An 11585-nucleotide genomic window follows, 5' to 3' on the forward strand; every position below is an offset into this window, starting at 1 on the left:
AGCAGGTCTGGCAACATCTGCAGAAGGAAGAGAAAAGAGTTAACATTCTGAGTCCAATGACCCTTCATCAGAACATTCTGACTTGAATTGACTCAGTCAAAACATTAATTCTGTTTCCCTCTCCACAAATGCTGCTAGACATGCTGAGTTTCTCTAACAATTTCTGTTTTGGTTTTGGATCTCCAGAATCTGCAGATCTTTGCATTTATTTTCCTAATCCTATCTCCTGAGCAGCTTCTACAGCTGTCTCCTTCACCTTGCGAGTCCCTTTTGGGTGAACATCATTTATGACATGTTGGCAATTGTCTGAGGGGCCATCACTTCTGCATATTCAGTAGGTTGCAGTTGTGCTGGAAGAGTCAACCGAATTGTTCACTAATTACAAACAAGCAACATCTTAGATTTGTTCCCCATTCTGTGCTGATTCAGGCCATCTCAGATGAGCCATTGGATCTGGAAAAGTTGTCATGTTGGGGAGCTTTCATCTTTTGAATATGACCCCTCACACAAAATCGACAATATCAGATGTGGGCACAACGATCCTGTGCTGTGGTGGCCAAATAGCCAGTGGCTAGGCTAGTTCCTGAGGAGTGGGCACATTGGTTGAGTTGCTAGAAGGTTTCAAGAACACATGGAACCTGACATTGAATGCTTCCCACACTAAAAATTCATTGCAACCTCTGTCTCTGTCTGTCTCTCAGAATCTTGCAGACTGACCCTGTCTGAGGTTCAGTGGTGTCATCGAGTCATAGAGATAGACAGTACAGACAAAGACCCTTCAGTCCAACTTGTCCATGCAGACCAGATATCTTAATCTAATCTACTCCCATTTGCTAGTACTTGGCCAATATCCCTCTTAAACCCTTCCTATTCATATACCTGTCCATATGCCTTTTAACTGTTGTAATTGTACCAGCCTCCTCCACTTCCTGTGGCAGCTCATTCCATGCACACACTACCCTCTGTGTCGAAAGGTTGCCCCTTAGATCCCTTTTAAATTTTTTACCCTCTCACCCTTAACCTATGCCCTCTAGTTCTGGACTCTCCCACCCCAGAGAAAAGACTTTGCCTATTTACCCTATCCATGCCCCTCATGATTTTATAAACCCTTTAAGAAAACCTGAGATCTAATGGCTTCTTATGTTCTCTTCCCCACTGAGCCTGTATCCATGGCATCATCAATCACATGGGCCTCGTTTCCTGGTAGAAATGTTTATTCCAACTCCATTCTACCTTGAAATTAAGTGGACAGTTTAAAGTGTAACTATTCACAAAACTTGACATTCCTAGCATCTCTGTAGCTCTTGCACAGCTGCTCAGACTGTTCTTTACAGGTGAGAGTATCTTGTACTTTCTTCCCAATCAGACATCCTGCCCCTCTGCCATCAACTTTAATTGTTACAAACCAAACCACCAGGCTCATTGTCAGCAGAATTCAGAAAATGTCAACAACTCCTTTATTCCTCAATTTTTAGTCTTAAAGATATTTTACAAATGAGAGATTTTTGAAACTAAAATGTTGAAAACTGCCATGATCTTTAAAAATGAATCTGTTGTGGAATCTTAGAGCTGTCTTTTCCAAATGAACTATTAACTTGGAGCTTTGCGTTTTAAGGAAACTAGGCATATTGTAACAAACAGAAGCAGGAGAAACTCAGTTGATCTAGCAGCATCTGTGAAGGGGAAAAAAAAGCTAATATTTCAAATCCAGAACTGAAAGCAACTAGATGAGGGGGAAAATATGCTGATGATGGGGAGGCTGGGGGTGTGAAATGAGTGGTAATAAATGGGGGGGAGAGAGAGAGAGAGAGAGCGAGAGAGCGAGAGCGAGAGACAGGATGTACATGTATTTGGAAAGGCAAGGACTGATTCGGGATAGTCAACATGGCCTTGTGGATGGGAAATCATGTCTCAGAAACTTGATTGAGTTTTTTGAGGAAGTAACAAAGAGGATTGATGAGGGCAGAGCTATAGATGTGATCTATTTCGACTTCAGTAAGGCGTTCGACAAGGTTCCCCATGGGAAACTGATTAGCAAGGTTAGATTTCACGGAATACAGGGAGAACTAGTATTTGGATACAGAACTGGCTCAAAGGTAGAAGACAGAGGGTAGTGGTGGAGGGTTGCTTTTCAGACTGGAGGCCTGTGACCAGTGGAGTGCCACAAGGATCGGTGCTAGGTTCTCTATTTTTTGTCATTTACGTAAATGATTTGGATGCGAGTATAAGAGGTACAGTTAGTAAGCTTGCAGATGACACCAAAATTGGAGGTATAGTGACCGCGAAGAGGGTTACCTCAGATTACAACAGGATCTTGAAAAGATGGGCCAATGAGCTGAGAAGTGGCAGATGGAGTTTAATTTAGTTAAATGCGGGGTGCTGCATTTTGGGAAAGCAAATGGGAGAGGCTGAACAGGTTGGGGCTGTTTTCCCTGGAGCGTCGGAAGCTGAGGGGTGACCTTATAGAGGTTTACAAAATTATGAGGGGCATGGATAGGGTAAATAGGCAAAGTCTTTCCCCTGGTGTCAGGGAGTCCAGAACTAGAGGGCATAGGTTTATGGTGAGAGGGAAAAGATATAAAAGAGACCTAAGGGGCAACTTTTTCACACGGAGAGTGATACGTGTATGGAATGAGCTGCCAGAGGAAGTGGTGGAGGCTGGTATGATTGCAACATTTAAGAGGCATTTGGATGGGTATATGAATAGGAAGGGTTTGGAGGGATATGGCCCGGGTGCTGGCAGGTGGGACTATATTGGGTTGGGATATCTGGTTGGCATGGACGGGTTGGACCGAAGGACCTGTTTCCATGCTGTACATCTCTATGACTCTACGAGGGAGATAAAGAGGATAGGCAGACAAAGGGATTGTTGATAGTAAGCCAGGGAAGAAAAAAAAGCTGGAGAGCTAATAATGGGGACTGTGAGTTCTTGTAAATGGGTTGGCTGTACTGAAAGCCACCCATTGCATGACAGGACCTGGAGTGTATGGTAGGTAATAGACATGGAAAGAGGTGTTTATGCTGTAAACTTGATAAACCTGATGTTGAGTCCTAAAGTCTTAAATGTCCCAAGGTGTTGTTTGTCTGTCTTGTATTGAGCCTCACTGGAGCCCTGCAGCTGACCTGAGACAGATATTGTGCTGGACTGTTGCAGTTGAATATCTTGTTTGTGACTGATCAGGATTGAGGGCTGACTTCTCTTCCTATTTGTGACGATCTTGTGTTCCATGTTCCAGGTGCAGCAGAGAGTGGGAAGAGTACATTGGTAAAACAAATGAAGATTATTCACAGTCATGGTTTCACTGAAGAAGAACTTATAAGTTTCAAGGTAATTTTCAAAAAGTTTAATTGTTAAAAGTTTAATTGACCAAAGAGAAGGAGTAGAGATGGAAATGTGCTGCTGGAAAAGCGCAGCAGGTCAGGCAGCATCTAGGGAACAGGAGAATCGACGCTTCGGGCATTAGCCCTTCTTCAGTTTCCTGAAGAAGGGCTAATGCCCGAAACGTCGATTCTCCTGTTCCCTAGATGCTGCCTGGCCTGCTGCGCTTTTCCAGCAACACATTTCCATCTCTGATCTCCAGCATCTGCAGACCTCACTTTCTCCTCAAAGAGAAGGAGTAGGCCATTCAGCCCCTTGATTGCTCTGCCATTCAATCAGATAATGTCTAATCTAATTGTAGCCACAATTCACATTCCCAACTACCCTATAACCTTTTACCCCTTGCTTATCCACTTTTGCTTTGAAAATATTCAAAGACTGCTTCCATCACCTTTTTTGGAAAAAAGGTCCAAAGCTGTTTGTGTAAATCAGCAAGATTAAAGGGATATTGTCTCAAATATATTGTTATTCCCTGTCTTTCTTCAGTGCTCCCTTTTCATTTTGGAGCCAGTTCACCAAACGTTAAAACCTGGGCTGGTTATCACACTGGTGTAATAATTAATGCTTTTACAGTTAGTTATGTCTGATTAAAACAATAAGTTACTCCTCTTAGATAATAAAATTTAAATGAAATGTACGCACTAGGTTTAATGCTAATTATTAGTTCCACAATTCACAATACAAGTTTGCAATGAGATGGAAAAAATACTTGTCAGCTGTTTACTGTGAATGAAATTGGATGTTGCTGACAAGTATCTTAAAGTTCTCATTATCTTTCAAAGGAAGGGTGTTGGGAATTTAATATATCAATAATGTCTGTGATTAGTTTGTTCAAAATTTCCATTTCCAAATAGAAGCTTATCCAATGGACAGACCAGGGGAGAGTCCCTAGTTTATTGCATTGTGTGAACTTTCTTGTCTGTCTGCAGGATCGAGGGGAATGAATCATCGTTCACTGGGGAGTGGAACAAGGTTGTGGCTTGTCCTCTGTATTGTGAAGCAGAGACTTAATAGTTTTGTTGATTTTCATCAGAAGTGGTTCTCTAAGCCTGTTTTTACATCATTGACATTGTTTCTTCATGCCTTTTATTTGAAAACTGACAAATGTTTTTTGGTGTTGAATAAATTGGAATATTGTTGTCCCTATAAAGCTTGGAGCTGCATCAATGAATTTCCCCCAATTTAGTTGGTGTGTCTCCTATGAGCTGCTTCATCTCCTCAGCAATTGCTCATAGTCAGGATGTTGTGCAACTTCCTACTGTTGTTGGAATGTTATGGGGGTCTATGGTGACTGCAGTTTCCTCTCATTTTTAAATTGTGCACTCCTTTACTCTCTATCTCCTCAATGTCCCTATTTGAGGGAGTAGACAAAGAGCATATGTTATGTTTATTTATTATTTTGAAGCATGTGTCACTCATTTACTTTTTTATATATAGAAAAGTTTCTTCTGTGTCCTCAAGCATTTGAGTGAGCTCTTGGGCTACCACCACCACCACATCTATATATTTATGACTTGGCTCAAGGAATGGAATTGTATATCCAAATTTCCAAATGACACTGAGTTAAAGCCACAGTAAGTTATTGAGAGATGTAGAATAAGTGAATGGACCCAGCTACAGATGGGTATAATATTCAATGTGGTGAATTGTAATGTCTTCATTATGGATCTGGCGATGCCAAACTGGAATATTTACTTCATGCTATGACACTAGGAGGTGTATAGGGGTAAAGAGATTTGGGTACTCATGTATGCAAACAAAAAAGTAAACTGTACAAAAATGCTAATAGAATATTGGTCTTTATTTGGTGATGATTGGAATACAATAAAAAGGAGATGATGCTTCCAATTCTATAGATCCTGGTCAGAATCCAGTTCAGGTCTTATAATCATAGAGATGTACAGCATGGAAACAGACCCTTCAGTCCAACTTGTCCATGCCAACCAGATATCCTAACCTAATCTAGTTGCATTTGCCAGCACTTGGCCCATATTCCTCTAAATCCTTCCTATTCATATATCCACCCAGATGCCTTTTAAATGTTGTAATTGTACCACCATTTCCTCTGGCTGCTTATTCCATACATGTACCACCCTCTGTGTGAAAAGGTTGCCCCTTAGATTTTTTAAAAATCTTTTCCCTTTCACCCTAAACCTATGCTCTCTAGTAATGGACTCCCCCACCCCAGGGAAAAGACGTTGTCTATTTACCCTATCCACACCCCTTATGATTTATAAACCTCTATAAGGTCACCCCTCAGCCTCCAATGCTCCAGGGAAAACAGCCCTAGCCTGTTCAGCCTCTCCCTAAAGCTCAAATCCTCCAACTCTGGCAATATCCTTGTAAATCTTTTCTGAATCCTTTCAAGTTTCACAACATCCTTCCAATAGGAGGGAGACCAGAATTGCACGCAATATTCCAAAACTGGCCTAACCAATGTCCTGTATAGCCGCAACATGACCTCCCAACTCCTGTACTTAATACTCTGACCAATAATGGAAAGCATACCAAATGCTGCCTTCGCTATCCTGTCCTATCCTATCTGTGACTCCACTTTCAAGGAATGTTACATTAAAATTCTAGATCTTGGCCCTCTGAGGGTTTACATGCAGAATCCCCATGATGATACCAGTCCTCCAGGTTTTACATTATGAAAGAACAGAGTTTTGTGTCTATGTTTGCAAATGGCACTGAGTTAGGAGGCACAATGGATTACTGTTGCAAATAGACAGAGTAAGTGAGTGGGTAAAAGAATGACAGGTAGATGGGTTTGCATAAAGCTAATTGGCATTCCCTGAGGTGAGAAGAATGGGGAATTCTGCAAGTCAGGCCCTTTAAAATTGAACATGTCTAAGGGGAAGTGCAGTAAATGGAATAGAGGTACCATCTAATTGAAGGGGTGAATAATTTGTTCTTTTTTTATATATGTAACCTATTGACAGCTCTCAGCAAATCAGATGTGGTTCTGAAGCATATGAGAGTCCAAATCTGTATGGGTTGGGGGTGGTGGAGTGGGGTGGGGGGGGAGCGGTGGCAGGCCTGGAGGAAATACTAACTTGGTTTGTTTATAATTGATTTGATTTTTTTTTGTTCTTTTCAAGACCTCATTCCAAATCCCTGACTCTCAGCAGGTGTGTGTGTGTGTCTGTGTGTGTGTGTCTGTGTGTGTGTGTGTCTGTCTGTCTTATCTGAACAGTGCAAGAACTGGAGTGAGGCACATGGAGGGTTTGCTGTAACTACTATATCTTTGTAAGGAATATGTATGTGGCAATACCTGGCTTTGTAACAAACAAACTATTTATATTCCAAAACATTGCATTCAAAATAACTTTTTTATTTAAAATCAAAAATGTAATCGTTTCAGAAGAATCATTTTCTTTTCAAATTGTGCAGTTGGAAATAATGCAGAGAGCACTAGCAGAGATCTTTTCATGATTTGGTGTAAGGCGTGATCCCAAAGAAATATGTGTAGGTTAACAACCTGTGCTGCAGTAGGTTCAGTACATGTACAGCTTGCTCTGCTGTGCTTCACAGATCCCAGCTGTGCCTGCTAACTGTCTTGACATTTATCTGTCTCCTTGTTGCAAAAGTAAATATCTGTCAGGATTTTGTTTGAAAAGCTGTTTTTAAAAAAAATCTGTAAGGAAAATCTTGCAGCAACAAAAGTTCAGTTTCTGATTAACTTCAGGAGTCAATGTTTGAAACCGAGAAATTGCGAACAGCCATTCTGACCTTTTCTAATTGACTTGGATGTCTGCCCGAGATCAAAAGTGGATAATTTCCCCCTGGGAAGATATAGCAATTACAGCATGTAGCCTTAAAGGACATTGAAAGCAGAATACTGCACCCCTTGGATATCTTAATTCTCTTGTCTACTGTGAGCAATCCTGGCCACTGCCCAGATTACCTGGTCATTATTTACCCACTGCCCAGATTACCTGGTCATTATCTCAACTACTGTATAGGAGATCTTGCTGTGCCTATTTGGGCTGCTGCACTTTGTTAGAATTAGAATTCCTACAGTGTAGAAACAAGGCCCTTCGGCCCAACAAGTTCATACCAACCCTCCAAAGAGTAACTCAACCAGACCCATTCCCCTACCCTACATTTACCCCTGACTAATGGACCTAACACTATGGACAATTTAGCATGGCCAATTCACCTGACCTGCACATCTTTGGATTGTGGAAGGAAACCCACGTAGACACTGAGAGAATGTACAAACTCCACACAGACAGTCGCCCGAGGGTGGAATCGAACCCAGGTCCCTGGCGCTGTGCTGTGAGGCAGCAGTGCTAACCACTAAGCCACTGTGCCATCCCATTTTCTCCATTCTGTCCCTAAGCTTTTCTTTTTTAAAAAAAGAATGCTCTTAGTTTCTTTTTAATGAGTAATGGGCTAAAAGATTATGGAGAGTGGGCAGGGAAGTGGATTTGAGGCAGAGATGAGATCAGCTGTGATCGTTTTGAATGACACAGTAGAGTCAAGGGGCTGAATGGCCTGCTCCCTGGCCTTCTCGTGTTCTGACTCCCCACTGCTGCCGTGGGCAAAGCTGGCTTCCTCTGGCTGCATTTGTCCAGTCATGGGAATGCAAATCAGCAAACCAGAAACACAATCCTTTTTAATCCCTGGCCTGCTGTAGCAGGTTTATGAATTGCTAGTGATGAATAGGTAGGGGGAGAACGAGCTGGGGGAGTGGGGGGAGCGGTAGTTATTTCAGTGGCTAATCTGCTGCTTTGAAATGTTTTGTGAGCTTCTAAAGGGAAGTGATTCGATCATCAATGATGGAGCTGGCTCTTGAATGTAGTTCCATGGAATTTTCGGGACAGGCAGACAGATTGTTTGATGTAACCAGCCTCTGTCATTGTTGATACTGTCCAGCAGGTTTCTCTACTCTGCTTCACCTTCCCTTTATTAGCTTCTCTGCTTTCCGTTTACCCAGCTTTAAATGTATTTACTGTATACTTTTCACTTCACCTGCCCACTATGTAATGGCATCCACATTCTTGCCAGTTTCTGGGTGAAGATTTTCCTCTTGAATTCTTTACTCCCATGCCTTTACATTGCTCTTCTGGGATAAAAAGAGGGAAATGGCTTTTCACTATCGTTCCTCCTCCCTCTCTTCACACTCTCCCACCTGCATGTCCCAACTCAAGTCCTTCACCAATGACACCACCACCCTCCCTCCCCAAACCCCCACACACCCCACTTTAATCTGTGAGGGATTAGATCTTTCAACTGAGACTGAATAATTTGTTTTTGTTTTTTTCCACCAGGATTAGTCACCTTTCCCTACAGTGTGGAAGTTGGGCCATACGGCACTGATACTGCCATAAATGGTCTACATCAATGGAAATGGATTTCTAATGGGAGTAGTCCCAAACTGTGTATGGAAGAGCTGACAGTCAGGGATTTGGGAGGATTAAGGATCATAACTTGGTAGCTACACCTGTCAGCTGCTCATAGATTGAACAAAAAATTCACATCATCTTCTGACTCTATTTTTCTCCGTGTATGTGTGTGTCTCTGTCTCTGTCTCTAGTGTGTGTGTGTGTGTGTGTGTGTGGTGTGTGTATGTCGGACTGCCTGTACCTCCAACTGTACGTACTCAACACCCTATCCCACTATACCTGTTTTTCTTGACTGACTGACTGATTCCTACCACATTTCCCACACACCCCCAACAATCCCCCCACAACCACACAGAAAAACAAGAGGCTCTGTAACTGTGCTAAGTATTAGTCAGAATGTGCTGGTGTATTTGTGGAATTGAGGAACTTGTTCAACAGCATTCCAAGTCATATTAACCTTCTAACTTCCATCTGTTTACACTCCTCCTGCCTTGCACAGAGCTGTGTCAATTGAATTATTTCAGCCAATTTGAACTGGTAACTTTGTTTGAAAAGTGATATACATACAGTAAATCATGCCTGGACTTCGCTGAGGAACAATTACCGGAAACTAAATTTGAAACTGAGCTGCAAATAGAGATATAAGAATACATAGCTCTAAGCTTGGTTTAAGAGCTAGGGTGAAAGTGGGAGGAGGGGGGGAGGGGGGTTGTGGGAAGAGAGAGAGAGAGAGAGAGGGAGAGGGAGAGATGTCATGAGGTGGAGAAGTTTAGGGGGATATTTGGAAGAGAGGTAATGGGAGTGTGGACCAGACTCCTGAAAGCACAGCCTTTGTGATGTTAATGCATTGGAAGCAGTTCAGAGGAGATTTACTAGACTAATATCTAGAATGAGCCTTAAGAGGAAGGGCTAGACAGGTTAAGACTGTATCCCCTGGAGTTTAGAATGGTCAGAAGTGACTTAATTGAAACATATAAAATCGTGAGGGGATTTGACCAATTGGATGCTTCCTCTTGTGGGAGAATGTAGAAATTGGGGGTCAGAGTTTAAAAATAAGGAGTCGCCTATATAAGACAGATGAGGAAATGTTTTTTCTCTGAGGGTTGGGAGTCTTTGGAATTCCCTTCCTCGAAAGGCAGCAGATGCAGAACCTTTCAATATCTCCAAGACAGAGGTAGACAGCTTCTTGATTACAAAGTGGGTGAATGGGAGATGCACAAGTGTAGAGTTATGGCTAAAATCAGATCAGTGGGCTCAAAGGTGGCCTACCTTTATTCCTTGTCCATTTAATGGAGCAGCTAAAGCTGTGGATTTGTCAAAATGCATCCTACAGTGCAACATATAAGATTCTTAATGGGGTTGACAGACAAATGCTGGGAGGATATTTCCCCTCATTGGAGAGTCTAGGACCAGAGGGCATAGTCTCAGAATAAAGGGGTGCCAATTTAAGGCTGAGATGAGGAACAATTTCTTCTGAGGGTTGAGTCTTCGGAACCCCTTGCCACAGAGGGCTGTGGGGTCAGAGTACTTGTGTATATTTAAGGCTGAGATAGATAGGTAGATTCTTGATCAGTCGGGGAATGGAGGGTTGGGGGAACATGCAGGAAAGTGGATGTGAGGAATGTCAGATAAACCATGATCCTACTGAATGGTGGAGCAGGCTTCAGGGCCTGGATGGCCTATTCCAGTTGAAGGAATGCACAGGTATCAGAGCATTGTAAAGAAACTGATCAATGGACAGGACCTTTTTTTAATAACAGGTGAAATGTGGTTGAAGCTAGCTCTCTTGATGGTTCACTTGGTGAATGGACTAACAAGCATGGAGCTAAGTTATATGGACAGAAGAGTGAGTCTGGGATGATCCTATACTGATGAGGAATATCAGCATTAGCTTCATATTCCTGGTTCTCAGACCCATGTCCCTTGGCGTATGTCTATGTTGTAGCAGCTCACAATGTATGATAACTTCTTAATTGGAAGGCCATTCGGTCCATCACCTTCACTCAGATGGTCCTAAAGTAGCCCTATTCGGTACCCAACCATTTGCTGAAAGAGGATTCGCAGGAGTTTCTTCAAGGGCTCATGCCTGAAACGTCGATTCTCCTGCTCCTTGGATGCTGCCTGACCTGCTGCCCTCTTCCAGCAACACATTTTCAGCATTTGCTGGAAGACTCCAGATTCCTGTTCATTTGTCCCAAGGAAATCCATTCCATACTTTGGGCAACTCTGTATCCAAGGAGTTTCCGAAGTGTGACCTTTTTTACTAGTTTGATCCTGTTTCCCTTATTCAAATCGGACAACTGAATATTGAGAGTTTGCCTGATCTATGTTCCATCTTTTACATTCCTTGTAACAGCTGCTTTAATCAGCTTGATTACTGCTTTTTGCAAGGTTCATGAGCTTGGTGATGAGTGAGGGAGGATCGAGTTGGTGTGTGCGTCTTCCACTATTAAGCTAAATTTTTAACTTCACAGATGTTTCAACAACATTTTCTTGTTTAAAATCAAGTGGAAACTGTGAGCACCCTGCATTGTTAGTGGGGAAAACACCAATGGGAAGTCTACAAGAGTGAAAATGTATAGCTGCAGTTTTTATACCAGGACAAAAAGCAAAAGAAAGTGTCCTTTCACTGTTTTTGGTCCTCACCCCTCAAAAAGTGGTCACATTGAGACACCATACACCTCCGCTGCACTGATTCATTGCATTTTTGCAGCACCTCTATTCCTTACCCCCAACCCTTCCCCTTGCCCTCCCAAAACTCCCTCACCCGAACTCTTTCTTTCTCTCTCTCTCTCTCTCTCTCTCTCTCTCTCTCTCTCTCTCTCTCTCTCTCTCTCTCTCTCTCTCTCTCTCTC

General features: G+C 42.5%; 1 protein-coding gene across 2 annotated transcripts in view; it reads left to right on the forward strand.

Annotated features, from left to right (window-relative positions):
* The window catches only part of gnav1 (guanine nucleotide binding protein (G protein) alpha v1), a 127790-nt gene that overhangs the window by 1637 nt on the left and 114568 nt on the right, over positions 1-11585 (forward strand). For both annotated transcript variants that reach the window (XM_043714996.1, XM_043714994.1), the window contains exon 2: positions 3237-3328. In XM_043714996.1, the coding sequence (XP_043570931.1) occupies positions 3237-3328 (92 nt within the window). The remainder of the gene's footprint in view (positions 1-3236; positions 3329-11585) is intronic.

The sequence above is a fragment of the Chiloscyllium plagiosum genome, chromosome 24 (genome assembly GCF_004010195.1).
Source record: "Chiloscyllium plagiosum isolate BGI_BamShark_2017 chromosome 24, ASM401019v2, whole genome shotgun sequence".
Classification (NCBI taxonomy): Eukaryota; Metazoa; Chordata; class Chondrichthyes; order Orectolobiformes; family Hemiscylliidae; genus Chiloscyllium; species Chiloscyllium plagiosum.